General features: G+C 42.4%; 2 protein-coding genes across 5 annotated transcripts in view; one reads left to right on the plus strand and one right to left on the minus strand.

Moving 5' to 3' along the window:
* LOC103278044 (E3 ubiquitin-protein ligase TRIM58) overlaps positions 1 to 21,477 on the minus strand; it is a 25,853-nt gene extending 4,376 nt beyond the window's left edge. The window contains exons 1-7 of one of the 4 annotated variants that reach the window (XM_062973637.1): positions 21,136 to 21,477; positions 20,806 to 20,879; positions 17,774 to 17,863; positions 9,439 to 9,522; positions 7,103 to 7,240; positions 3,931 to 4,020; positions 1,078 to 1,161 (exon numbers count right to left, since the gene is read on the minus strand). In XM_062973637.1, coding sequence (XP_062829707.1) covers positions 1,078 to 1,161; positions 3,931 to 4,020; positions 7,103 to 7,240; positions 9,439 to 9,522; positions 17,774 to 17,863; positions 20,806 to 20,879; positions 21,136 to 21,461 — 886 coding nt within the window. In that variant the 5' untranslated portion in view covers positions 21,462 to 21,477. The other 3 variants (XM_062973638.1, XR_010003790.1, XM_062973639.1) reach the window with 3 other exon arrangements.
* Positions 21,330 to 27,808, plus strand: part of LOC100551665 (zinc finger protein 501) — a 12,508-nt gene continuing 6,029 nt past the window's right edge. The window contains exons 1-3 of the mRNA XM_062973646.1: positions 21,330 to 21,379; positions 23,608 to 23,784; positions 26,770 to 26,879. Coding sequence (XP_062829716.1) covers positions 23,667 to 23,784; positions 26,770 to 26,879 — 228 coding nt within the window. The 5' untranslated portion in view covers positions 21,330 to 21,379; positions 23,608 to 23,666. The remainder of the gene's footprint in view (positions 21,380 to 23,607; positions 23,785 to 26,769; positions 26,880 to 27,808) is intronic.

The raw sequence follows: 27,808 nt of genomic DNA on the forward strand, positions 1-27,808 counted from the left end.
TTTTCTCACTTTCATGAGCACATTACAGGTCTAGAGTGACCTGACCAAAAAAAAAAAAAGCTTTAACAGTGTCCTTCTACTCTACTGTACAATCTGGTGCGCTTCCAGACAGCACTAAATCACGGGTTTTAAACAAGGGCAAAAACATCCCAGGACTTCAGAAGAGGTCCACATACAGACCTGTTAGTCCTGGGATTTCTGTCTCTGTTATCCAGACTTGCTGCTTTGTTCCAAGATTTAAAGGCTCCGAAGTGGGACTTCTGCTGGAAACCTTTCTGGTTTATTTTTAAAAGGCGGGATGCAGATATACAGTGTCTGTTCCTGTGTTAATAGTGTACTACTTAATATGAAAGTACTTTTTGCACCCCATGAACTTCATTTTTCTGCCACAAACTTCATTAAACTGGTGAAGGACAAAGTTCCTCTTCCCAGGACAAAGCTTTTTACTTAAGTGTCACCTTCTTTTTAGGAACCAACCAATTAGGAACAAGCATCTAAAACCCGGGAACAAAGTCAGATAAAAAAAAAACCCTGTGATTTCTGATTGTAGGGACATACAGACATGTAAAGATCTGGATATTTGGCGAAAAACCGTGCTATTCCCACACATGGAAGTCTCGTGTTTTTTGCCTTTTGTAGCAGTTGCTTCCGGGTTTACAGGGAACGGCATCTGGCCACCCTCCTGGTTGCTGGGGGAGCTCCTGGGATAAAGGTACTGTCTGAACGGGCCCCTGGGTTAATTAGACTAGTCTATAGAGGCAAAGTTGAAGTATTTGGACCATATCATGAGAAGACAGGAAAGCTTGGAAAAGGTCACAATGCTGGGAAAAATGGAAGGAAAAAGGAAGAGAGGCCGACCAAGGCCGAGATGAATGGACGGTATCCGTGAAGTGACTGGCTTGATCTTGAAGGAACTCGGGGCAGCGACGGCCGACAGGGAGCTCTGGCGTGGACTGGTCCATGAAGTCACGAAGAGTCGGAAGTGACTATACGATTGAGCAGCAGCATAAAGGCTACCCTGGTAAAGGAATACATGTTAATAGAAGGAGTTGATGTACAAAAGAAATCTGAAATTACCTGTTGAACTGCCTGGGATCCATTCACATGAGTTTGGTAGAGGCAACGGGCAGGAACTGGTAGGTGCGTTTCTCACCTGGAAAACTTTCCAATAATGTTCATGTTAGTACATGAATGAAAGCGTAGAACAAAAGGTACTAGTTTGCACTTGGAAAACATCTACAGCACTACCAATGTACCAGTGACGGACACTAAATCTGTGCCCATTGGGTGCAATTGTTTCTTTCTTTTCCTATGTTTTTCAGTAAAGCATTTCTCTTGCTACAAAAGGCTTTTCCAATGTAGCATTTATTTATTTATTATCTATTTATTTACTACATTTATATCCTGCCCTTTTCACCCCAAAGGGGACTTAGAGCGGCTTACAAATTATATGTACATACAATATATTATATTATTAGCATAGCACAATATTAGCATTATATATTACTATATATTACTATATATATATATATATATATATATATATATATATATATATATATATATATAAAGGAGCCCCGGTGGTGAAGTGTGTTAAAACACTGAGCTTCTGAACTTGCAGACCGAAAGATCCCAGGTTCAAATCCCGGGAGCAGAGTGAGCGCCCACTGTTGCTCCATCTTCTGCCAACCTAGCAGTTCGAAAGCATGCAAATGTGAGTAGACAACACCGGCTCTTCGGCTTAGAAATGGAGATGAGCACCAACCCCCAAAGTCAGACATGACTGGAACTAACATCAGGGGAAACCTTTACCTTATATTACTATATTGTACAATACCACTATACTGTAATATTATTAGTAATATTTCATGGATAATAGGTTAAGATAAAGGTTTTCCCCTGACATTAAGTCCAGTCATGTCCGACTGGGTGTTGGTGCTCATCTCCATTTCTAAGCCGAAGAGCTGGTATTGTTCATAGACACCTCCTAGATCATGTGGCCGGCATGACTGCATGGACCGCTGTTGTGGTACCTATTGATGAACTCACATTGGCATGTTTTCAAACTCCTTGGTTGACAGAAGCTGGGGCTAACAGTGGGAGCTCACGCTGCTCCCCAGATTCGAACCACCAACCTTTTAGTTAGTAAGTTCAATAGCTCAGCGGTTCAACCTGATGCTCCACCGGGAGCGCCATTATATGTACAGTAGAGTCTCACTTATCCAAGCTTCACTTATCCAAGGTTCTGTATTATCCAAGGCAGTCTGCCTTTTAGTAGTCATTGTTTTTGTAGTAAATGTTGCAATGTTTTAGTGCTAAATTAGTAAATAGAGTAATTAATACATAACATTACTGTATATTGAACTGTTTTTTCTGTCAATTTCTTGGTGCTTAATTTGTAAAATCATAATGTAATTTTATGTTTAATAGGCTTTTTTCTTAATCCCTCCTTATTATCCAAGATTTTTGCTTATCGAATGTTCTGCCGGCCCGTTTATCTTGGATAAGTGAGACTTTACTGTATATACAATATATTATATTATTATATATTATTGTATATTATATCATATATGATATACAATATACAGTAGAGTCTCACTTATCCAATGTTCTGGATTATCCAACGCATTTTTGTAATCAATGTTTTCAAAACATCGTGATATTTTGGTGCTAAATTCGTAAATACAGTAATTACTACATAGCATTACTGCGTACTGAACTACTTTTTCTGTCAAATTTGTTGTATAACATGATGTTTTGGTGCTTAATTTGTAAAATCATAACCTAATTTGATGTTTAATAGGCTTTTCCTTAACCCCTCCTTTTTATCCAACATATTCACTTATCCAACGTTCTGCTGGCCCTTTTATGTTGGATAAGTGAGACTGTACTGTACTATATATATATATATATATATATACACACACACACATACATATATACGTATACATAATACATATTATATTATTAGCATAGCATGTTAATAAAGCGTTGAAATGCAATTCCTAAAATGGTCTGTCATTTCAGCATAGGGACACACTTATGCTGAAACCATAGAGCAAGAGTATGCAAAGATCTTGGCAGTTGTTGGCTGAACATCTTCTTCTGGGAAAACTAAGGGAACAGGAAGTGGGAAAAGTGAGGGTGCCTCTGTACTCTAGAATTAATGCAGTTTGACAACACTTTAATTGCCATAGCTCAATGCTGTGGAATTCCGGGAGTTGTGGTTTAGGGAGGCACCAGCAAAGCACTCCCTGGCAGAGCAAAACCTTGTAAAACTCCCAAGATTTCATAGCACTGAGCCATGGAAATTAAAGTATTGTCAAGCTGCATTACTTCTACAATGTAGATGCATTCTTAGAGAGAATTGCAGGCACTGTGCACTTTTAAGTTTCTTTAAAAACAAGTGTGGTTCTTAAGGGCACCATAATATTCCCTTTTTGATGTGGCATCCATCTCTTAAAATTAACATTTAAATACGAATGCTATCCCCTTTTCTTCAGGCCCTTCTACACTGCCATATAATCCAGATTATTAAAGCAAATAATCCACATTATTTGCTTGAACTGGATTATCTGAGTCTACACTGACATATAATCCAGTTCAAAGCAGATAATCTGGATCTTATATGACAGTGTAGAAGGGGCCTCGTTCTCCTGCTTTTAAGATCAGTTTTACATCTAGGAATGGTTTTATAAATCGCAGAATTTTATGATCTCTGAACTACTTTGGCACTTTTAACTCCTTTTGCAAAATTAATGTAAGGTAAAAACAAAGGAGGGAAGTGGAAGGAAGACAGAAAAATTGGGACACGTGTTAATCAACTAAAAAATGGGATGGCAGAGGATTAATCAGGGCTTTCCTGGAAGGTATGGTGTTTGGAAAAGGTGGGCCAAACCCACAACATATTAGAATTTGGTAGAAACTTACCTATAATAAGAATAATTAGAGCTACATTCAGAGCAAGGCTTCCTATCAGGGAAACGATCGTTGTGATTTTGCAACAGTTGGAAGATGAATCTGTAGAAAGTAAATGTATATGATAAAGATCATTTTAAACTAAGGTAAGGGGAATAAAATTAGAGGGTGGTTTTGTTTCAAGTTTCAAATCAGAAGTTGGTTTTGTTTCAAGTTACTGCAGACTCCATCTATTTATTATTTATTTGTTTTTTTCTATAGACAAGATCCATGGGTGACTGAAAAACACTACCCATTTGTTAGCAATCTTGAACAAGATAAGTACAGTCATCAATTATTAGCACTGAGAAAAAAACAGTGCTAATTATGAAAAGTCTAATGGCTAAGGCTATGATGTAACAGCAGGCATTACACATTTCCAAAACAGATACTACACATTTATATTTGGGAACTTCCTCACTGCAGGTCTTTGCACTAGATCTAGTCAGCAGGAGGGTGTTTTCTTGGTATCATGCAAGCTTCTGGATTCAGCATTTCCTGGGGACATTCTTGTTTTAATTTTTTTTAATTGAGTATTGGTTTTTACACATTGTTCATTTACCTCACATAATAGACCATTTGAATCCTACTTAGATATTTACCTTAAGATTCCTCCTAAACTAATCCTTTCCTTCTCTCAGCTATAGTGATACTAAAAGATACATTTAAAAAATAAGAAATACTGGAAAGTAAGCTTGAATTGCCAATTCTCTCTAAATTGCCTTGTTGGTTGAGATTCATACAATCATACAGAATCATTTAGTTCAAGCCCCTGCAATGGAGGAATATAGAACTAAATATCTCCTGAAAGATGCCCACCCAAGCTTTGTTGAAAGAGCTCCAAAGAAAGGAGAATTTACTATACATCAAGGCAGTCTACTCCACTGTTGAACAGCAGTTACAGTGAAGAAGTTCTTCCCAATGTTTAGAAGGAATATCTTCTAATTTGAAGGAGCAGAAAACTAACTCTTAAGGTATTTACAATCAGCTGTGATGACAGGCCTCATACACACTATAGAATTAATGCAGTTTAACATAATTTTAATTGTCATAGCTCAAAACTATGGATTCATGAGAATTGTAATCTGGTGAGGCACCAGCAGTTGCCATGATTCCATGACAGTTTCAGTGGAGTTAGACTGCATTAACTCTACAGTGTAGATGCACCCTCAGTCTTCTCTAAACTAAGCATACCCAAACATCCAAGTTGTTCCTCCTAACAGCCACCTCAAAATCAACAGCAAATACCTCCTTGTGCCTCCTTTGGACTGGGCTGCATATAGAGGTCCCTTCTTCCAGATTCTATTGCCATATATCCATCTTCGTCCTCCATTTCCCAAGGAGGGTTGTTTTCAAACAAATCTAGAAGACAGCAGCGCTGGAAGGGAGAGGATCCGCGAATGCTAGCCTCTCTATATTTGGAAGGGATATTTAAACATTTCCCAGACTACGCAACTCACAGACAAGTGTTGCAAGTATGACGTAAAGGCTGGAGAAAGGGCAGCTCTCGACTCTTCCTCAATTACAATGCCCTCTGAAGACACCCACGTGTTTAGCAATGCATTCTTCCTCTCTCAGGTTTATGCTTGTGTTGCTTGCACAAGAACCCCAACGACATCCCACAGATCTGAGAAACAGATGCAGAACCAAAGTAGAAAGTACCAAGAATCTGGCACAATTAATGCAGTTTGACACCACTATAACTGCAAGGGCTCAATGTTGTGGAATCATGGGAGCTGTAGTTTGGTGAATCACCAACTTTCATTGGCAGAGAAGTCCAAAGGCTTTGTTAAAGTACCGCCCCCAGAATTCTATAGCATTGAGTTATGGCAGTTAAAGTAGTATCAAACTGCATTAATTCTACAATGCAGATCACATGTATCAAACTCAAGGCCCGCGGGCCGAATCCAGCCCATCGTGTTATTTTATGTGGCCCTCCCAATGCTGGACTATGATTTCTGTATTACATCATGATCAGAGCTGATGGGAGTTGTGATACAGTAACACCTGAAATTTGTTCTGTTTAGTCAGGAGAGTTGGGTTTGAATTTAAATACAAGGCTTGTCGATGTCTGACTTTTAAATGTTCTTTAACTTTTATCCAACCTCAAAGCCACAAGTGCTGTTGGGTTGTCTTTCCCATTATCTCCAGTTTGCATGGCGGATAATCCAAAGTGATGGAAGTTCTGGTTCAATAATATCTGGGGACCCAAACTGGGTAAAAACTAAAAAATACCAACCACTGTGTAAAAACATTGTTGGTCCGCTGCATGCAGAAGTTTTCTGTCCATGAATTCAATGGTCCTTTGAAGGCAATCATATGGCTGATGTGGTGCTTGATCAAAATGAGTTGGACACCCCTGGTGTAGATGAACCTTCAAAGGTCTCATTGCAATACCCCCCCCCCCCCAATGGATTGAAATGCATTGACTAGAGGTTATCACCAGAGTTTGCATCAGTGACGTACAGCAGGAGAACTCACCAGACCCATAGACGAGTGATGTCAGCGTTACAACTTTTGTGTTGTAAGATGTAGGCGCACATGACTTTCTATCCAGCCTGCTGAGCAATTGCACACTGTAATGTCTGTCTCACAGCAATGCCACTGAAGCAAAACATTTGGGAAAGATTCTTCCTATCGTGGATTATGTGGCAGTGTAGATGCATCCAAAGTCTCTTTAGGGATCAAGGATATTATTTAATAGAGGACCAGCTCAATATAAGTCAGTGGTGTGATGCAGCAGCTAAAAAGCCAATGCTAGGATGCATCATAGGAGTAGAGCATCCAGAACTAAAGAAGTCACAGTCCCACTCTATTCTGCTTTGGTCAGACCTCACCTGGAATAATGCTGTTTATTTGCATTCTGAAACTGGATTATATGGCAATGTGCATCCATCAACACTGTAGAATTAATTCATTGTAACTTTAACTGCAATGACTTAGTTATGGAATCCTGGGAGTTATGTGAAAGCTAAATAGTTACCCAGCCCCCAGTATTCCCCAATGCCCCAGATGCCCTCAGTGGTGCTAAAATCAGGCAACCCTTTTCTTTTCACTGACTCCTTGGCGACCCCCACGGCCCATTCCCCATTGCCCTTCACTTCAACCTCCCAGCAATGTTTTCCTGAAGGGTAACCTTTATTACCCAAGACCCAAACCCATTGGTCAAATCGTTCAGTGTTGTTGGGAAGGGGCTGCTCTATTGGTCCCCATTTCGCACTCCTCTGATCTGGAGAGATGATGATCCGTCGATGAGCAGTCCTGGGGTCCAGAAGTACACGTTCTAGGAGAAACGAAAGATAGTTAGTTACATTTATATCCAGCATGGACTGTTTCCTTTGCTTTATTCTCACTCTGGCCATGTAAGGTAGATCAGGTTGTCATAGAATCATAGAGTTGGAAGAGACCCCTTCAGCAGAATAGAATCCCACATTATCTGCTTTGAACTCAAATATATGGCAGTGTGGGCTCCGATATTCCAGTTCAAAGCAGATATTTTGGATTATCTGCCTTGATATTCTGGGTTATATGGCTGTGTAGAAGGGCCCAGGGACTATTCCCTTCCTTAGAATAATAATAATAATAATAATAATAGTAATAATGTGTTTGTGAAACGAAATCCAGCATATCTATCTTGTTTGCTGTGTCATACAATATAATAATAATAATAAAAATGTGTTGTCGAAGGCTATTATGGCTGGAACCACTGGGTTTCTGTGAGTTTTCTGGGCCATGTTCCAGAAGCATTCTCTCCTGATGTTTCGCCCACATCTATGGCAGGCATCCTCAGAGGTTGTGAGGTCTGTTGGAAACTAAGCAAGGGAGGTTTCTATATCTGTGGAAGGTCCAGGGTGGGAGAAAGAACTCTTGTCTGTTGGAGGCAAGTGTGAATACTGCAACTAATCACTTTAGTTAGCATTGAAAAGCCTTGCCGCTTCGAGGCCCGGGAGAATTTTAAAAACTCTGTAACCAGGACAGTAAATAAACACTCTGAAAATATAGGAATTCCAGACATGAAATAATCAGGGCCAGCTAACACCTCTCAACAAAGGATTCCCCCAGGCAGGAATCAGTCAGGCCTTGAAGCTGCAAGGCTTGTCAATGCTAATCAGGTGATTAATTGCAGTATTCACACTTGCCTCCAACAGGTAAGAGCTCTTTGCCCCACCCTGGAACTTCCACAGATATAGAAACCTCCCCTGCTTAGTTTCCAACAGACTTCACAACCTCTGTGGATGCCTGACATAGATGTGGATGAAATGTCAGGAGAGAATGCTTCTGGAACATGGCCATACAGCCTGGAAAACCCACAGGAACCCAATAACAACAACAACAACAACAACAACAACAACAACAACAACAACAACTTTATTTACATTCTGCCCTATCTCCCCAAGGCTACTCAGGGCGGATTCCAACAAAAAAGGCAAATAGTCAACGTCTGATCAAACCATAAATACAAATATAATAACAGACTATCACGAACCCAACATAAACTAACATATACCAAAAGAGACCTACATATAAGACCAAATTATTATATTCTACCTAAAATTAAAATTAAATTATATCTAGCATAATAAGTTGGAAGAGACCATATGGGCCACCTAGTCCAACCCCGTCATGCTGGAGACCCTGTGCCATGATCTAGATCTCTTCAAATCTTACCCAACAAAGAAGAAGTAAAAAAAAAACACACAAAAAAACAAGAAATGAATGAACAGGATAAGCAATTACTAGCTGGGGCAAATTAGGAATCAATAACAGGACTTCCCTGTGTGTGTGCCAAGGAGTGATTGTGCCTTACCAAAATTACTTTTGTCTGTTTTGGACTATAATGCCTAACAGCTCCAACCGGAAGACAAGTAAGATCCCTAGAATCACAGAGTCGGAAGAGACCTCAAGGGCCATCCAGTCCAACCCCCAACATGCAGGAATACACAATCTAAGCACCCCTGGCAGATGACAATCTAACCTCTGTTTATAAATCTCCAAAAAGGAGACTTCAACACACTGCCAGGCAGCATATTTCAGAAGTAGGGGGGGTCCTCCGAACAAAGGGTTCCCCCAGGCAGGAAGAAGCCAGGACATGAAGCTGGCAAGGCCACTAATGCTAATCAAGGTGATTAATTAACAACAGTTCTTTCTCCCAACCTGAACCTTCAACAGATATATAAACCTTCCGTGCTTAGTTTTTTCAATATACCTCACAACCTCTGAGGATGCCTGCCATAGATGTGGGTGAAAAGTCAGGAGAGAATGCTTCTGGAATATGGCCATGCAGCCTGGAAAACTCACAACAACCCTGTGATTCCGGCCATAAAAGCCTTCGACAACATAGAGGTGTTATTCAGTAATATAATAGTAAAAAATTTTTTTTTAACTTGCCCTCTCTCTGCGAAGGGACACAAGGTGGCTACATCTGGTAAAGGAATACATGTTAATAGAAGGAGTTGAGGTACAAAAGAAAGCTGAAATTACCTGTTGAACTGCCTGGGATCCATTCACATGAGTTTGGTAGAGGCAACGGGCAGGAATGGTCAAGTGCGTTTCTTGCCTGGAAAACTTTCCAATAATGTTCATGTTAGTACATGAATGAAAGCGTAGAACAAAAGGTACTAGTTTGCACTTGGAAAACATCTACAGCAGTACGTCTGATGTGGCCAACTGGCAATGATTGCTTTCCAATGTACCAGTGACCGACACTAAATCTGTGCCCATTGGGTGCAATTGTTTCTTTCTTTTCCTATGTTTTTCAGTAAAGCATTTCTCTCGCTACAAAAGGCTTTTCCAATGTAGCATTTATTTATTTATTATCTATTTATTTACTACATTTATATCCCGCCCTTCTCACCCCAAAGGGGACTCAGAGCGGCTTACAAATTATATGTATATACAATATATTATATTATTAGCATAGCACAATATTAGCATTTTATATATATATATATATATATATATATATATATATATATATATATATATATAAAAATAAAAAAGGAGCCCCGGTGGCGAAGTGTGTTAAAACACTGAGCTTCTGAACTTGCAGACCGAAAGATCCCAGGTTCAAATCCCGGGAGCGGAGTGAGCGCCCACTGTTGCTCCAACTTCTGCCAACCTAGCAGTTCGAAAGCATGCAAATGTGAGTAGATCAATAGGTACTGCTCCAGCGGGAAGGTAACGGCGTTGCATGAAGTCATGCCGGCCACATGACCTTGGAGATGTCTACGGACAACGCCGGCTCTTCGGCTTAGAAATGCAGATGAGCACCAACCCCCAGAGTCAGACATGACTGGACTTAACATCAGGGGAAACCTTTACCTTATATTACTATATTACTATTAAGGTAAAGGTTTTCCCCTGACATTAAGTCCAGTCATGTCCGACTGGGTGTTGGTGCTCATCTCCATTTCTAAGCCGAAGAGCTGGCATTGTTCATAGACACTTCCTAGATCATGTGGCCGGCATGACTGCATGGACCGCTGTTGTGGTACCTATTGATCAACTCACATTGGCATGTTTTCAAACTCTTTGGTTGACAGAAGCTGGGGCTAACAGTGGGAGCTCACGCCGCTCCCCAGATTCGAACCACTAACCTTTCAGTTAGTAAGTTCAATAGCTCACAGTTTAACCTGATGCTCCACCGGGAGCTCCATTATATGTACAGTAGAGTCTCACTTATACAAGCTTCACTTATCCAAGGTTCTATATTATCCAAGGCAGTCTGCCTTTTAGTAGTCATTGTTTTTGTAGTAAATGTTGCAATGTTTTGGTGCTAAATTAGTAAATAGAGTAATTACTACATAACATTACTGGATATTGAACTGTTTTTTCTGTCAATTTCTTGGTGCTTAATTCGTAAAATCATAATGTAATTTTATGTTTAATAGGCTTTTTTCTTAATCCCTCCTTATTATCCAAGATTTTTGCTTATCGAATGTTCTGCCGGCCCGTTTATCTTGGATAAGTGAGACTCTACTGTATATACAATATATTATATTATTATATATTATTGTATATTATATCATATATGATATACAATATAGAGTCTCACTTATCCAACGTTCTGGATTATCCAACGCATTTTTGTAGTCAATGTTTTCAAATCTACACTGACATATAATCCAGTTCAAAGCAGATAATCTGGATCTTATATGGCAGTGTAGAAGGGGCCTCATTCTCCTGCTTTTAAGATCAGTTTTACATCTAGGAATGTAAAGGTCATACTTTCCTTGGTTTTATAAATCGCAGAATTTTATGATCTCTGAACTACTTTGGCACTTTTAACTCCTTTTGCAAAAATTAATGTAAGGTAAAAACAAAGGGGGAAGTGGAAGGAAGACAGAAAAAGCGGGACATGTGATGGCAGAGGATTAATCAGGGCTCCCCTGGAAGGTATTGTCAAGGACAGAACGCCACAAGATTCAAAGTAACAGAGTTTATTAGATTACAGAACTCAAAAATGCCCGTAAAAACACAAGGGCCAGGCAGTCTTTGCCTTTAGGAGCAAAAAAGGAACAAAAGTAAATGTTCAAAAGATAAACCGGATTAAACCGGAGTTTAATCCGGGTAAAAACAAACTGCTTGCTTCAGCCTAGGTATTAACAGAATGAAAGCCAAGGAACAAAAGATACAAAGAATGCAACTAATTGGCAGCAGATTCCTCTCTGCTGCCAACACTGTGCTTAGAGTAACTTGCGTCGCTCCCACACACACACACAGCAGACAGGATCTCCAACACGAGCAGACGCAGCCAAGGATTGTAGAAGTAGAGTAGACCAGTTCCGTTCCGTAGATCAAAGCCAGAAGCAGACGTTTGTAGTTTTTCCAAGTCCAAGAAGGGGGGAAGACAAGCCGTGGTCAGTTCAGTCCGGGTTCTCAAAGCAGGAGATGGCGTCCGTCAGAAAGACGACGGAAGGTCAAGCTAATAAGAGTAAGCACAGGTTTGCACAAACAAATGCCCACACAATCCCTCCCGCCGTCTGACCCTGGATTCCAATCAACTTACGTCTCAGCACAGGAAAGCACACAAGTCTTCAGGAAAGCGTCCCACACACACACACGGATCCCAAGCGTTTGCCCAGATTACCTTGCCCGACGCAATTTGCAATTGCTCCCAAGCCCCATTTTATGCCAGTTACAAATCTTCATCACTGTCAGCTGTCCTCCTTAACCCGGGCGTTTCCTCATCACTTTCCTCGTCAGAGCTGGAACACCTCTGACTACGCCCAACAGCATCTCCAGCTGTGGATCCCGTCCCATCCCTCCAGCTAAGCCATGGGTCTAATCCTGAAGGTCCCCATTCATCTTCTGTCCCATCATGGCCAGTGGCACCCAATTCCTCCCTCACCCGAGTCCAATCCATCTCATCCTCCTCTGAGCTAACCAGCCCCTCCTCCATTCTCTCCGTAAACCCTTCGAAAGATTCTTCGTCAGATGGTGCTGCAAATATGTCTCGCAGTCTTTTTCTCTCTCGCTCCTCGAGAGTATCCGACTCTCGAGGAGTCTTACGCCCACGCCTGTCAGAAACAGAGCCACGAGGCTCAATCATAACACTATCCCCTCTCACAAAGGCCTCCTCCCCCGATGGCGGAGAAGTGGCAGTGATACCCTCCGCTATAGCACCACGACGACTAGAGGTATCAAGTTTCAACAGCGAACGATGAAAGACTGGATGGACCTTTAAACTAGACGGTAAACGCAAACGAAACGCAACAGAAGAAATCTTTTTAACGATAGGAAAGGGACCCAAATACCGAGGCGCAAACTTTCCCCCAGCCTGTTTAATATGTTTGGAAGATAACCACACCAAATCCCCTTCTTCCAATTCCTCCCCTGCCTGCCTGTGGCGGTCAGCCTGAGTCTTCTGCGTTGCCTTAGCTTCCAACAGTAAGCGACGGGCAACATCATGCAATGCAGCCATTTCCGAAGAACGGTACACAGGGTCCGAAGAGACCACATTGGTCGACGGCGCCACACCTCCCCGTGGGTGAAAACCATAAGTTAGCTCAAATGGCGTATGCTGACTAGACGTGTGCACCGCATTGTTGTAAGCAAATTCCGCCACCGGTAACCACTTCACCCAAGCCGTGGGTTGATCTAAACAAAAACAACGCAGATATTGCTCTAAGAGCCCATTAACCCGTTCCGACTGTCCATCCGTTTGCGGATGAAAGGCTGAAGAAACGTTTAACTTAGTCCCCAAGCACTCATGGAAATGTTTCCAAAAGCGTGACACAAATTGCGGAGCCCTATCTGAAATAATCACCTCGGGTGCTCCGTGCAAACGATAGATGTGCTTAGTAAATAGTAAGGCCAACGTAGGGGCCGCCGGAATGGTTGAACAAGGAATAAAATGAGCCAGTTTACTAAATAAATCCACCACCACCCAAATACAAGTATAACCCCCAGACTTAGGCAAATCTGAAATAAAATCCATGGAAATGATTTGCCATGGCCTGTCCGGAACAGGTAAAGACGACAACAACCCTCTAGGGCGCCCAACAGGCGTCTTACTCTGCTGGCAAACGGCGCAGCTGTCACAAAAGCGCAGAATGTCTTGCCGCATTTTTGGCCACCAATAGCTCCTGGTAATGAGCTGCACGGTCTTGAATCTGCCAAAGTGCCCAGCCATGGGTTCGTCATGGTGGGCTCTAATCACCTCCAACCTGAGGGCCCCCACTGGTACGTAGACCTGCCCCCTGCGTACCAATACTCCGTCTTGATCTTGTAGATGCGGCAGTATGGTACGGTTACCTGCTGAGAGCAGCATCAGTTGCTCCTGTGTCCACACATCATCCCTCTGAGCCTCAAGGATCTGGTCATGTAACCCGAGCTCATTATCTACAACACACAGAGAGGCAGTAGGCAAGATGGTCTGACATACAACCTGCTCATTGGTCTTAAACTCCGGCTTGCGGGATAAAGCATCGGCCCGCAAATTTGCCTTCCCCTCTACGAACTGCACCTTGAAGTTAAACCTGGAGAAAAACAAAGCCCATCGGATTTGACGCTGGTTTAACTTCTTTGCTGTTTGCAAGTGCTCTAAGTTCTTGTGATCAGATCTGACCACGATCTGGTGCCGTGCCCCTTCAAGCCAGTGCCGCCACACCTCAAACGCCACCTTAATCGCCAACAACTCCTTCTCCCATATGGTATAGTTCTGCTCGAAGGGTGTTAGTTGCCGCGAGTAAAATCCACAGGGACGCAAGGTCCCTGAGGAATCCTTCTGAGACAATACAGCCCCCAACGCGTAGCTAGAAGCGTCCGCTTCTACCACGAACGGTTTGTCAACATCAGGATGGGTTAGTATGTTGTCCGATTGAAAACTAGACTTAAGTTGTAGAAACGCCTCGTGAGCTTCCCGCCCCCACACAAATGGCTGTTTCTTGCGCAGAAGCTGCGTCAAAGGTACCGTGAGCTTTGCAAAATTCGGAATAAACTCCCGGTAGTAATTAGCAAAACCTAAGAACCTTTGTACATCCTTCTTAGTCTTCAGCTCCTGCCATGAGTTGACGGCGTCAACCTTATGTGGGTCCATTTTAAGTTCCCTACCTGACACTACATGACCTAGGAACTCCACTTCAGGCACATGAAAGACGCACTTGGAAGCCTTGGCGAAAAGCCCATTAGCCCGCAGTCGGTGCAGAACCTGCTTGACATGTTGACGATGTTCTTTCTCGTCCTTAGAAAAAATCAAGATATCATCCAAATAAATCACTAAAAATTGGTCAATTAGGTCCCTGAACACATCGTTCATGAACCTCTGGAAGACCGCAGGAGCATTACAAAGCCCAAAAGGCATGACTCGGAACTCGTGGCATCCGAAACACGTGTTAAATGCCGTCTTCCATTCATCCCCTTCCCGTATACGGATTAAGTTATAGGCCCCCCGCAGGTCAAGCTTGGTAAAGACCTTAGCCCCTTGCACCCTTGATAACAGTTCCGAGATTAAAGGGAGCGGGTACCTATCCCGAATGGTGTATTTGTTTAGGATCCGATAGTCGCAGACCAGCCTAAGTTCCCCAGTCTTTTTGGCTACAAAGAATACTGGTGCCGCAGTTGGAGAACTAGATGGGCGAATAAACCCCTTGGCTAAATTTTCATCTAAAAACTCCCGCAAAGCTTGCCTTTCCGGTACAGTCAAAGCATACAGCCTCCCTGCTGGCAGTTTCGCACCTTCTGCCAACTTGATGGCGCAATCATATGGCCTGTGCGGTGGTAATTTGTCCGCTTCTCTTTTACAAAATACATCAGAGAACTCCCCATACTCAGCAGGCACTCCCTCCATATCAGCATGAGTAACGTTTAGAGTGCAACAATCCTGCCTCTTTAAGATCACTTTACGTGTTGCCCAATCCACTTGTGGGTTTACTACAGCTAGCCAATCCATCCCCAGGATCACATCATATCTAGGCAAGCTCGTAATATCCCACACAAACGTTCCCGTTACTCCCTGCACCTCCCACGTTACTGCTGAGGTTTCCTGGTTAACCACCCCAGTCTCCAGCAGTCTCCCATCTGCTCCCTCCACCCATACGTCGCATGCCTTGCGCACTCTAGGAATGCCATGCTTCTTAGCAAACTCAATATCTACATAGGAGACCGTAGCTCCTGAGTCCAGCAGTGCCAGAGTAGAAACAAGTTCCCTTCCCCCAACAGATAATGTAATGGGTACGAAAACATGCTTCCTCCCCTCAGTTGACTGCTTGAGGAGCCCTAGTGCGTTGGACTCACGTCGCACTAGGGCTGGCCTTTTCCCGAAAGCTGGGAAGGTTTCACATTACAATCTTTGGCAAAATGCCCAGCATTCCCACAGTACAAACACAAGCCCAGCTGCCTCCTACGGCTCTTTTCCTCTGTAGACAGCTTTTTAAAGACCCCAAGCTCCATGGGCTCTTCCCCCATCACCACAGGTGCCCTGGTTACATGCATGGGTGGCGCACACATTGCTTTTGAGTGTTTACGAGCCTCGAACCTTGCGTCTAAACGTAGCACCTTAGCTACTAAGGCGTCCCAGCTTTCAGCCGGCTCCAAGCGTGCTAATTCATCCTGGAGCATATCACTTAACCCGGCAGTAAATAAAAGCATGAATGCATTTTCCCCCCAATCCAGCTGGTGGCGATACAGGTTAAACTTATTTAAGTAATCCAAAACAGTCCCCTTTCCCTGTTTCAACCGATACAGAGCCCACCCAGCGTTCTCCGTGCGGAGAGGATCCCCAAAAGTATCAGTTAACAACTTTTTGAAATTATTCAAATTGTCTTTGACTGGGTCGTTTCCCAAAATTAAATTAGTGGCCCATTGTCCTGCGGGACCGGTCAACAAACTCAAAATAAAAGCCACCTTGCTAGTGTCAGTAGGAAAAGCATGAGCACTGAGCTGAGAAAAATAAAGCTCCACTTGTGCCAAAAAGGTTGGCAACTTGCACCTGGTTCCGTCAAAGCGTTCAGGAGTCAAAACATGTCCTTTCACAGCAAAAGCTGTTTGGCTTACGGTAAAGGCCGTTTGCAATTGGTCTACTTTGGCTCTTAACTCATCCATCGTCTTCCTGACGGGTTTATTGCTGCAATAAACTTTTTATGGGCGTCGGGCAATCTGTCAAGGACAGAACGCCACAAGATTCAAAGTAACAGAGTTTATTAGATTACAGAACTCAAAAATGCCCGTAAAAACACAAGGGCCAGGCAGTCTTTGCCTTTAGGAGCAAAAAAGGAACAAAAGTAAATGTTCAAAAGATAAACCGGATTAAACCGGAGTTTAATCCGGGTAAAAACAAACTGCTTGCTTCAGCCTAGGTATTAACAGAATGAAAGCCAAGGAACAAAAGATACAAAGAATGCAACTAATTGGCAGCAGATTCCTCTCTGCTGCCAACACTGTGCTTAGAGTAACTTGCGTCGCTCCCACACACACACACAGCAGACAGGATCTCCAACACGAGCAGACGCAGCCAAGGATTGTAGAAGTAGAGTAGACCAGTTCCGTTCCGTAGATCAAAGCCAGAAGCAGACGTTTGTAGTTTTTCCAAGTCCAAGAAGGGGGGAAGACAAGCCGTGGTCAGTTCAGTCCGGGTTCTCAAAGCAGGAGATGGCGTCCGTCAGAAAGACGACGGAAGGTCAAGCTAATAAGAGTAAGCACAGGTTTGCACAAACAAATGCCCACACAATCCCTCCCGCCGTCTGACCCTGGATTCCAATCAACTTACGTCTCAGCACAGGAAAGCACACAAGTCTTCAGGAAAGCGTCCCACACACACACACGGATCCCAAGCGTTTGCCCAGATTACCTTGCCCGACGCAATTTGCAATTGCTCCCAAGCCCCATTTTATGCCAGTTACAAATCTTCATCACTGTCAGCTGTCCTCCTTAACCCGGGCGTTTCCTCATCACTTTCCTCGTCAGAGCTGGAACACCTCTGACTACGCCCAACAGCATCTCCAGCTGTGGATCCCGTCCCATCCCTCCAGCTAAGCCATGGGTCTAATCCTGAAGGTCCCCATTCATCTTCTGTCCCATCATGGCCAGTGGCACCCAATTCCTCCCTCACCCGAGTCCAATCCATCTCATCCTCCTCTGAGCTAACCAGCCCCTCCTCCATTCTCTCCGTAAACCCTTCGAAAGATTCTTCGTCAGATGGTGCTGCAAATATGTCTCGCAGTCTTTTTCTCTCTCGCTCCTCGAGAGTATCCGACTCTCGAGGAGTCTTACGCCCACGCCTGTCAGAAACAGAGCCACGAGGCTCAATCATAACAGGTATGGTGTTTGGAAAAGGTGGGCCAAACACACAACATATTAGAATTTGGTGGAAACCTACCTACTACAAGAATAATTAGAGCCACATTCAGGACAAAGCTTCCTACCAGGAAAACGACCGTTGTGATTTTGCAACATTTGGAAGATGGATCTGTACAAAATAATTTTAAATGGTAAAGATCATTTTAAACCAAGATAAAGGGAATAAAGTCAGAGGGTGGTTCTGTTTCAAGTTACTGCAGACTCCATGTATTTATTGTTTATTCGTCTTTTTTCAGAGACAAGATCCAAGGGTGGTTATCTAGCCTGCAAAACACTACCCATTTGCTAGCAGTCTTGAACAAGGTAAGTACAGTCATCAGTCATTAGCACTGAGAAAAAAAACAGTGCTAACTATGAAAAGACTAATGGCTAAGGCTATGATGTAACAGCAGGCATTACACATTTCCAAAAAGGATACTACACATTTAGTTTGGGGAACTTCCTCACTGCAGGTCTTTGCACAAGATCTAGTCAGCAGGAGGGTGTTTTCTTGGTATCATGCAAGCTTCTGGATTCAGCATTTCCTGGGGACATTCTTGTTTTTAAAACCTTTTTATTGAGTATAGGTTTTTACACATTGTTCATTTACTTCACATAATAGACCATCTGAATCCTACTTAGACATTTACTTTAAGATTCCTCCTAAACTAATCCCTTCTTTCTCAGGTATAGTGATACTAAAAGATACATTTAAAAATAAGAAATACTGTGAAGTTGAGTTGCCACCTCTCCTTACAGAGTCATGTTAAGCACCATTATGTGTTGTCCCATTTCTCATACTATGTATATTCTATTTTCTAGTTTACTTTGTTTCTTACAAATCTTCAAACCATACAAGTAGACTCACGTTCTTTATCGGTTGGGTGTAAGTTATAAAAGGTTCTCACGCCAATGCCTTAAATCAAGAAATCGTTTTCTAAGTTCTAAAGAGATATTCGCAGGAATACCTCGGCAAGAGAGAGTCCAAAAGTGGCAGGCTAAAACCCGGAACCTCAAGCCATGGCTGATATCGAATGAGAGACTCCCTCCTGGGCACACAAAAGAATTGGAAGGCCCTGAACAGACTGCGCTCTGGCACCACAAGATGCAGAGCTAACCTTAAGATATGGGGCCACAAAGTGGAGTCCACGGCATGCAAGTGTGGAGAAGAGCAAACCACAGGCCACATACTACAATGCAGCCCGAGCCCTGCCACATGCACAATGAAGGACCTTCTTATAGCTACACCAGAGGCACTCCAAGTGGCCAGCTACTGATCAAAGGACATTTAGTATAATACCAAGTTTTTAAACTTTTGGCGGGGGGGGGGGGGCATTTTATAGTTTTCTCTTGAGGATAAGGCAATCTCTAATGAAGATTAGACTGAAGACAGGTTTGAGTGAGGTCTACAACAAAACATTTTAGGACGGGGTCTTCCTGTTATTCGCTGGTCATGTTCTTTTCCAAATCACACAAAAACCACAATATAGACATAGACCAGTGGTTCTCAACCTAGGGTCCCCAGATGTTTTTGGCCTTCAACTCCCAGAAATCCTAACAGCTAGTAAACTGGCTGGGATTTCTGGGAGTTGTTGATCAAAACACCTGGGGACACACAGGTTGAGAACCACTGACATAGACAATCAGATGAACTCTTGGGGAAGGCAGAGAAGGTGCCAGAACTAAACATGGCCTTTGTCTTATAGCCTCTGACTTTGCCATTCTTGCCAAGAGCAACAAGAAGTACAGTCAGTAATCCATATCTACGGATTCTGCATCTACAGATTCTACCATCCATAGTCTATTTTTTTAAATCCTAAAAGCACCCCTTGATTTTTCCATTTTATATAAGGAATGCCATTTCACTACACAATTGTATCTAGTGGGACTAGAACATCCACAGATTTCAGTATCCATGGGGGTCTTGGAACCAAACCCAAGTGGATTGAGTCAACCCACTGTACTGGTGAGGTGGTTTGATGATCTGACTTGAGTAAATCATGGACAAATTACGTTTTTTAAACTATAAATTGAGAACTCAAAGAGCCTTGTTGGTTGAGATTCATACAATCATACAGAATCATTTAGTTCAAGCCTCTGCAATGGAGGAATATAGAACTAAATACACCCATGTGTTTAGCAATGCATTCTTCCTCTCTCAGGTTTATGCTTGTGTTGCTTGCACAAGAACCCCAACGACATCCCACAGATCTGAGAAACAGATGCAGAACCAAAGTAGAAAGTACCAAGAATCTGGCACAATTAATGCAGTTTGACACCACTATAACTGCAAGGGCTCAATGTTGTAGAATCATGGGAGCTGTAGTTTGGTGAATCACCAACTTTCATTGGCAGAGAAGTCTAAAGGCTTTGTTAAAGTACCACCCCCAGAATTCTATAGCATTGAGTTATGGCAGTTAAAGTAGTATCAAACTGCATTAATTCTACAACGCAGATCACATGTATCAAACTCAAGGCCCGCGGGCCGAATCCAGCCCATCGTGTCATTTTATGTGGCCCTCCCAATGCTGGACTATGATTTCTGTATTACATCATGATCAGAGCTGATGGGAGTTGTGATACAGTAACACCTGAAATTTGTTCTGTTTAGTCAGGAGAGTTGGGTTTGAATTTAAATACAAGGCTTGTCGATGTCTGACTTTTAAATGTTCTTTAACTTTTATCCAACCTCAAAGCCACAAGTGCTGTTGGGTTGCCTTTCCCATTATCTCCAGTTTGCATGGCGGATAATCCAAAGTGATGGAAGTTATGGTTCAATAATATCTGGGGACCCAAACTGGGTAAAAACTAAAAAATACCAACCACTGCGTAAAAACATTGTTGGTCCACTGCATGCAGAAGTTTTCTGTCCATGAATTCAATGGTCCTTTGAAGGCAATCATATGGCTGATGTGGTGCTTGATCAAAATGAGTTGGACACCCCTGGTGTAGATGAACCCTCAAAGGTTTCATTGCAATACCCCCCCCCCCCCCCCCCACAATGGATTGAAATGCATTGACTAGAGGTTATCACCAGAGTTTGCATCAGTGACGTACAGCAGGAGAACTCACCAGACCCATAGACGAGTGATGTCAGCGTCACTTTTGTGTTGTAAGATGTAGGCGCACATGACTTTCTATCCAGCCTGCTGAGCAATTGCACACTGTAATGTCTGTCTCACAGCAATGCCACTGAAGCAAAACATTTGGGAAAGACTCTTCCTGGCTTGGGAGTGTGACACCTTGACGTTCACACACAGACATGAAGTGGATTAACTAGGACCACGGATAAAAGGAACACTCAGCATGCTGAAGACAAGCCACAGAGGTTTATTCAGAAGGGATGCAAACAGAAGCGGCCCTAGGTAATTTCGCCGTGTAGTCCGAGGGCCCCGCACTTACCGATAGTGGTGCTGGGGGGGGGGGGGGGAAGGCCGGCGGCGCCGGCGGCGGCGACGACGGCGCCGGCGGCGGCAGCCATTGGCTCCCGCCCCGCCGAACACAGAAGGCCTCAACTGAGGCAAACAAATCTCTGTGCATGCGCACGAGTCCAAAAATGGCCGTTGGGACTCTTCTGCGCATGCGCAGAAGTTCGCTCGCGCGGCACGGGTAAAACCTGGAATCCCACTGACGTTTCCACCTCCAGGTAGGAAAATGATGGCTAGAGATTGGTCAGCCAAGGGACCAATCAGCTGTTGTGATGCCACCCTGGGAGGAGATATTACCATGAAGACAATGCCAAAGAGAAGATAATAAGCTTTTGATTAGCTCAGCTGGTCCAGTTCTGTATTGACAAAGATATGCCTGCATATGTGATTTTGATGATTGCCTGTCTAGAAAACAACAGGTGGGATTTATCGAACTTGTCTGTTCTCATGGAAATATCTCATCAGGGTTATGGAAAAGTGATGGTCTCTGGGCTACATCTTGTTACTTTTTATAAAGGAACTAGCTTTGCCCGGCCACGCGTTGCTGTGGCTTATGGGAATCCTTATGGAATAGCAGTGAATAGCTTTGCAGCCTCAAAGCCTGGCCGTTTTCTGAAGTAGATGGAGCTTTTTGTTGTATGTACGTAGAGGCATGGATGAGGGGTTGTGCTGCCAAGTTTGTGTTTCTGGGATGTGTAGTTTTGTTGTTTTGTCCTAGGCCGAAATTTCATTACCCTTTTATATATATAGATGTATATATTTTCTAGAAATAGATACAGTACATGGAAAGTTACACAGAAAGTCAAGGAAAGCAAATACAATTTATTAAAGGGTTAGAAATGATAAAATCTTTTTTTGGGGGATGTTAAACTGCCTCCAGTCTGTTCCCAATTTCTGATACTTCAAAATAGCAAAAGTTAAAAAAAGTATTATAATAATATATTTATTGTGGAGCCCTTGGCAGGTGGGGTCATTGCGGAGGGGGTCATCGTGGCCTGTCAACAAACACAACATATAGAAAATGATCCTTAGGAGATTCAGTTGGAGCTGTTCTTCCTAAGCAACATGTACATAGTCCATTTTAATCAGCTTCAAACTGATATTGAAGAAAGTGGTTTTTCTACGCAGGTGATTACATAGGAAATCCTGGGACCACTTTTGAGTCTCGGATGGTGATGACACAAACCACAAAGCACTGGTGTGCGCTAAGGCCTTTTTAAATGCACTTTTATGGGAGGTTGTTGTTTGGCTGCTGCAGTTGCCCCATCTACACGACTATTACAATACAGATTGAACCATGTAGACTCATATAATCGAATTCAATGCAGTCCAATCTGTATTGTATGAGTCTACACTGGCCACATAATCCAAACTGAACTGGATGGAATATATGGCAATGTAGATACGATCTGTATTATGTGAGTCTACACTGACCATATAATATAGTTCAATCCGCATGATAATGGCAGTGTAGATGGGGCCAGTGTGAATATAGCTTCGAACTGCACTAAATAGCCATTCTGTTAGATGTCAACATACAGGGAGAGTTGCTTTTTTTAGACCCCCCTACCAACACTGCGATATAAAGCAGTTTCAAACTGCATCATAGTGCAGTGCAGATCCAGACTCATCTTCCCATGTTTATAGCCACAATCTGCAGCAGTTAACTTGGAAATAGTTTAATCAACGGATCTGTACTTAGTTTTGAACACTCTATTGGGATATATTTTTTTTAAAAAAGCCTGGCATGCCATGTTTTATACATCTGGCTCCCTGTATCCATGGATTTTGCATTTCCAGATTCAATCATCCATTGACTGAAAATATTTTTTTAAAAAATCCAAATCCAGAATTGGACACAGCATTATTCCAGGTGAGGTCTGACCAAAGCAGAATAGAATGGGACTGTGACTTCTTTAGTTCTGGACACTCTACTCCTATGATGCATCCTAGCATTGGCTTTTTAGGTGCTGCATCACACCACTGACTCATATTGAGCTGATCCTCTATTAAATATCCTTGATCCCTAAAGAGACTTTGGATGCATCTACACTGCCACATAATCCAGTTCAATGCAGTTTTTTTGCATTCTGAAACTGGATTATATGGCAATGTGCATCCAGCCAACACTGTAGAATTAATTCATTATAACTTTAACTGCAATGACTTAGTTATGGAATCCTGGGAGTTATAGTTTTGCAAGGTCTTTCTGTGCTGCGCCTTGGCAAACTACAACTCCCAGGATCCCATAGCATTAAGCCATGGCAATCAAAGTGGAGTCGAAGTGCATTAATTTCTACAGTATAGATGCGCCCCTTTTCAGATTTTTGCTATAATATAGGGATGGGGTTGTAAATGTAAAAGGAGGAAGACTACATTTCCCAGCGACAGCTGAGCTTCCTCTCTCTGATGCTGGCATGTCCTGATTTTTGATTGGCTAAAACAGGAAAACATGGGAATCCCGGACGCCAGCCATTGGCTGAGACGAAAAGTGGGCGTGGCGTGATGGGAGCAAACTCCCTGGAAGGAAGACAGTGTGCATTTGAAGAGTTTGCAGAAAAGGGAGAGACAAAAAGATTTTGGAGGGATCTGTGGATCTTTTGCACTGCGATCACATGTGCAGGTAAGGGAAGTGGATTATCCAAAACGTTTCCAAAATGTACAGCAAGGGAATGGTTTTTTCCTTTAACCCCCAAATATGGAATGAATCTAAAATTAGTACTATTATTGCTATTATTATTATATTTATGTATGTATATTTTTTCTCCCAGTAAATGGATAATAGTTGCTCTTTGTGTATTTTGGGGAATGGGAAACTAAGTAAGATCAAAAACTTCAAAGACAAGAATTAGCATGTGAAATGTAGAAAGGTGTTTCAGAGATGATGCAGCTGATATTTTTGTAATGCTTTTCTTTCTTGATGGAGGCCCAAAGTGGCTCACAATATTAAAAAAATATATTTTAAATTCAACATATAGAAATTAAAATAGACCCAAAGCTACAATGAATGTAAAATTAAACCTACAGTTAGTGCTTCTCTGTATATGCCAGCAGTGCAGTTCCCAGTATTCTCAATTGGTTCTTCTGTTTAGGGCAGATAGGACTTGCAGTATTTTGGAAAAGCGGACCTAAAGCAAGTGCAAAAATAATAGAGAGCAAATATGATTTCTTAAAATAATAGAAGCCTGGGAGGAAATAGGGAGAGAAGTTAGATACAGATTGAGCATCATCCAAAATGCTTGGAATCAGAAATGTGACGGCATATCCAGGTGGCTAATTGCAAGGTCAAAATGACAAGGCAAGTCTAAGTGTCTGATGAAGCCACAAGGTAATGCCAAAGCACCAGGGATGACGTGATACAATATTTGATTGGCTGGGTCTTGTATAAAAAAAGGACAGCCAACATGGTGGTGGTTGCTAGTGTTGTTGTTGGTGTAGACATTGATGGATGTTGGAGTGCGAGATCTGTGTTGGAGGATTTGTTGAGAAGATGCGATTTTTATACACAGCTGTTTTTGTTTGTGTTACTGAACTGCAAGATAAGAGCCTACCTGACTTTTTGAAACGAAACCTCTGGTATTTGCCTGTGTGTGCTGTTCAATCAGGTACCTCCAGATTACTTAGGCTCCTTCTACACTGACATATAATACAGATTATTAAAGCAGATAATCCACATTATCTACTTTGAACTGTATTATATGAGTCTACTGTTAATGCAGTTCAAAGCCTTAGGCACCTTACACACAGTTGTATAAAATCTGACATTATCTGCTTTCAACTAGGTTATATGGCAGTGTGGACTCAGATAACCCTGTTCAAAGCAGATATTGTGGATTATCTGCCTTGATATTCTGGGTTATATGGCTGTGTGGAAGGGCCCTTAGATATGTAGAAATAGCTTTCATGACTCCATATAATGAGCACAATATCCTAACACAGGTTATGGGCCCAGGACTCTAACCTTCTAGTATCTGGAGTGGAAAGGCTGTTGGAGATAGAAACTTTCTCAAGCCTCCTCAATCTAAAGTTTTGCCTGTTTATAATCTGTTGTTTATTTCCTGATGTGTATGTCCTTTTTGACTTTCAGTTTTCTTAGCTCTAAATATTTGAGGCAGTGGGAGGGGCAGTGGAACTGGTTCAGTGACTGTTTAGAATGCAGTTTTTAAAAAGGATGACAGTTGAGGCTTGAGTCTGTTTGAGTACAGAAGTCAATATTAGAAGTTAGAAGTCTGTTGAGGCTTGAGTTCCTTGGAAGTAGACTGTTATAAAAGAGCTGTACAGAGCAATATAGTTTTGGAGAGGCTGATAAGTTAAACATATAAAATGAAATGTTTTGAAGTTTAACCTAACATTAACCTGATTACTTCAGACGCAAACTGCAGCCAGGAAATCAGAAGATGTTTACTTCTTGGGAGGAGAGCAATGACCAATCTCAATAAAATAGTGAAGATTAGAGTCATCACACTGGCAACGAAGGTCCGCATAGTTAAAGCAATGGTATTCCCCGCAGTAACCTATGGATGTGAGAGCAGGATCGTAAGGAAGGCTGAGCAGAGGAAGATAGATGCTTTTGAACTGTGGTGTTGGAGGAAAATTATGAGAGTGCCTTGGACTGCAAGAAGATCCAACCAGTCCATACTCCAGGAAATAACGTCCGGCTGCTCACTGGAGGAAAGGATACTAGAAGCAAAGATGAAGTACTTTGGCCACACCATGAGGAGACAGGAAAGCTTGGAGCAGATAATGATGCTGGGGAAAATGGAAGGAAAAAAGAAGAGAAGCTGACCAAAGGCAAGATGGATGGATGGTATCCTTGAAGTGACTGGCTTGACCTTGAAAGAGCAGGGGGTGGCGACAGCTGACAGGAAGCTCTGGCTTGTGCTGGTACATGAGGTCACGAAGAGCCGGAAGCGATTGGATGAATAAACAACAACAACAAGCCTCCTCTATCCAATGTTTTGTCAGTTTATAATGTGTTGTTTATTTCCTGACGTGTATGTCCTCTTTGGATTGCAGTTTCCTTAGTTCTATGTATTTGAGGCAGTGGGAGGGGCTGCAGACCATGTGATTGGTTCAGTGAATGTTGAGACAGTTGAGAAATGACAGTTGATGCTTGAGTACAGAAGCCAATGTTAGAAGTTAGAAGCCTTTTGAAGCTTGAGTTCCTTGGAAATAGATTGTTATAAAGGGGAGTTATACAGAGCAATATAGTTTTGAAGAGACAGTTAAAGATTATAAGTTAAAGATACAAACGGAAACGTTTTAAAGTTTAACCTGACAAGAAATGTACCTGTATATTTAAATACATTAAGCTGTGAGTAAAACATACATGTTATTTCGAAGAAGTCTGCTTGAATCTTTGTCTGCTGAGAGCATCAAATAGAAACAAGATACTTATGCACCCAGTGATCATCCATTACCCAATAAACTCAAGGAACACTCCTGAAACTTTGCTACCCATTAGGTTATGATCCTAACAGGTCATGATCCATTAGTCCAATAAGATCTGCTGAGGAAAGCATCAAGTAGACCCCCTGCCCTGGGAACATCAGGCAATGGAGGCAATTTTCTAATTCTAAAATATCCCCCCTTCCTTTTGCTTTCAAAGAGAGAAGAATGGCGTCAAAGTCTCAACCGAAACTGTGTCCTCCTTCCAGGAGAGAAAACCGATTTGGAGTAGACGAAGTTCTCCAAAAGCTTATCAGAAGGAGAATAAAGGTGAGTAAAGAAGCAGGATATGTGAAGAGAGACTGAAGACAGAAGTGAACAATTGACACATTCCTTTGAATGGCTGCCTTATCCTTTAGGTTGCTAGATATACAAGAACATGTATCTTGAATAACCCTGGGGACCTCAACACTGGGAGGCACATTGTTAGTAATTTTGCCTTCTTGCAAGATGTTCCATTATCAGTGAAATGAGGCTCAACTACATAAAGGTCTTGGTGATCCAGGTTTTTTTTCTTGTCACTTCAGAGCGCACAGCATTTCCAGGCTAATGTTGGACAAGCTTTTTTCTGGGTTCATTGTTTATCCCTATTGGGCACCTCTACTATATTCCTTGTAGGCAGTCTGCAGAAGGACACACATCACAGAGCAAAGCTTCTTTCTGCATCTGAGACAGCAGAGCCTGTCCGTGCAAGTAACCGGGCTCATGTAAGAATCATTCCTCTATGGAGGTGGTAACTTATTATTATTATTAATAATAATAATAATTGTTATTATTATTACATTGTATGACACAGCAAACGAGATAGATATGCTGGATTTCGTATCACAAAATCACGTCAGACACTTCCCAAGTGTCTAGGACTGTGTGATGTATTTTAGGATGATGCGTGCAGATCCCAGTAGGGTGGCCTTTTGCAGTTGGCAGATCGTAATTTTGTCAATGCCTATTGTTTCCAAATGCCGGCTGAGATCTTTTGGCATGGCACCCAGTGTGCCGATCACCACCGGGACCACCTGCACTGGTTTCTGCCAGAGTCTTTGAAGTTCAATCTTGAGGTCCTGATAGCGGCTGAGTTTTTCCTGTTGTTTTTTGTCAATGCGACTGTCACCTGGTATTATTATTATTATTATTATTATAAAATCTTTATTTATATCCCACTTTTCGCCCTAAACGGGACCCAAAGCGGCTCACAACAT

Source organism: Anolis carolinensis, chromosome 2 (assembly GCF_035594765.1).
Source record: "Anolis carolinensis isolate JA03-04 chromosome 2, rAnoCar3.1.pri, whole genome shotgun sequence".
Taxonomy (NCBI): Eukaryota; Metazoa; Chordata; class Lepidosauria; order Squamata; family Dactyloidae; genus Anolis; species Anolis carolinensis.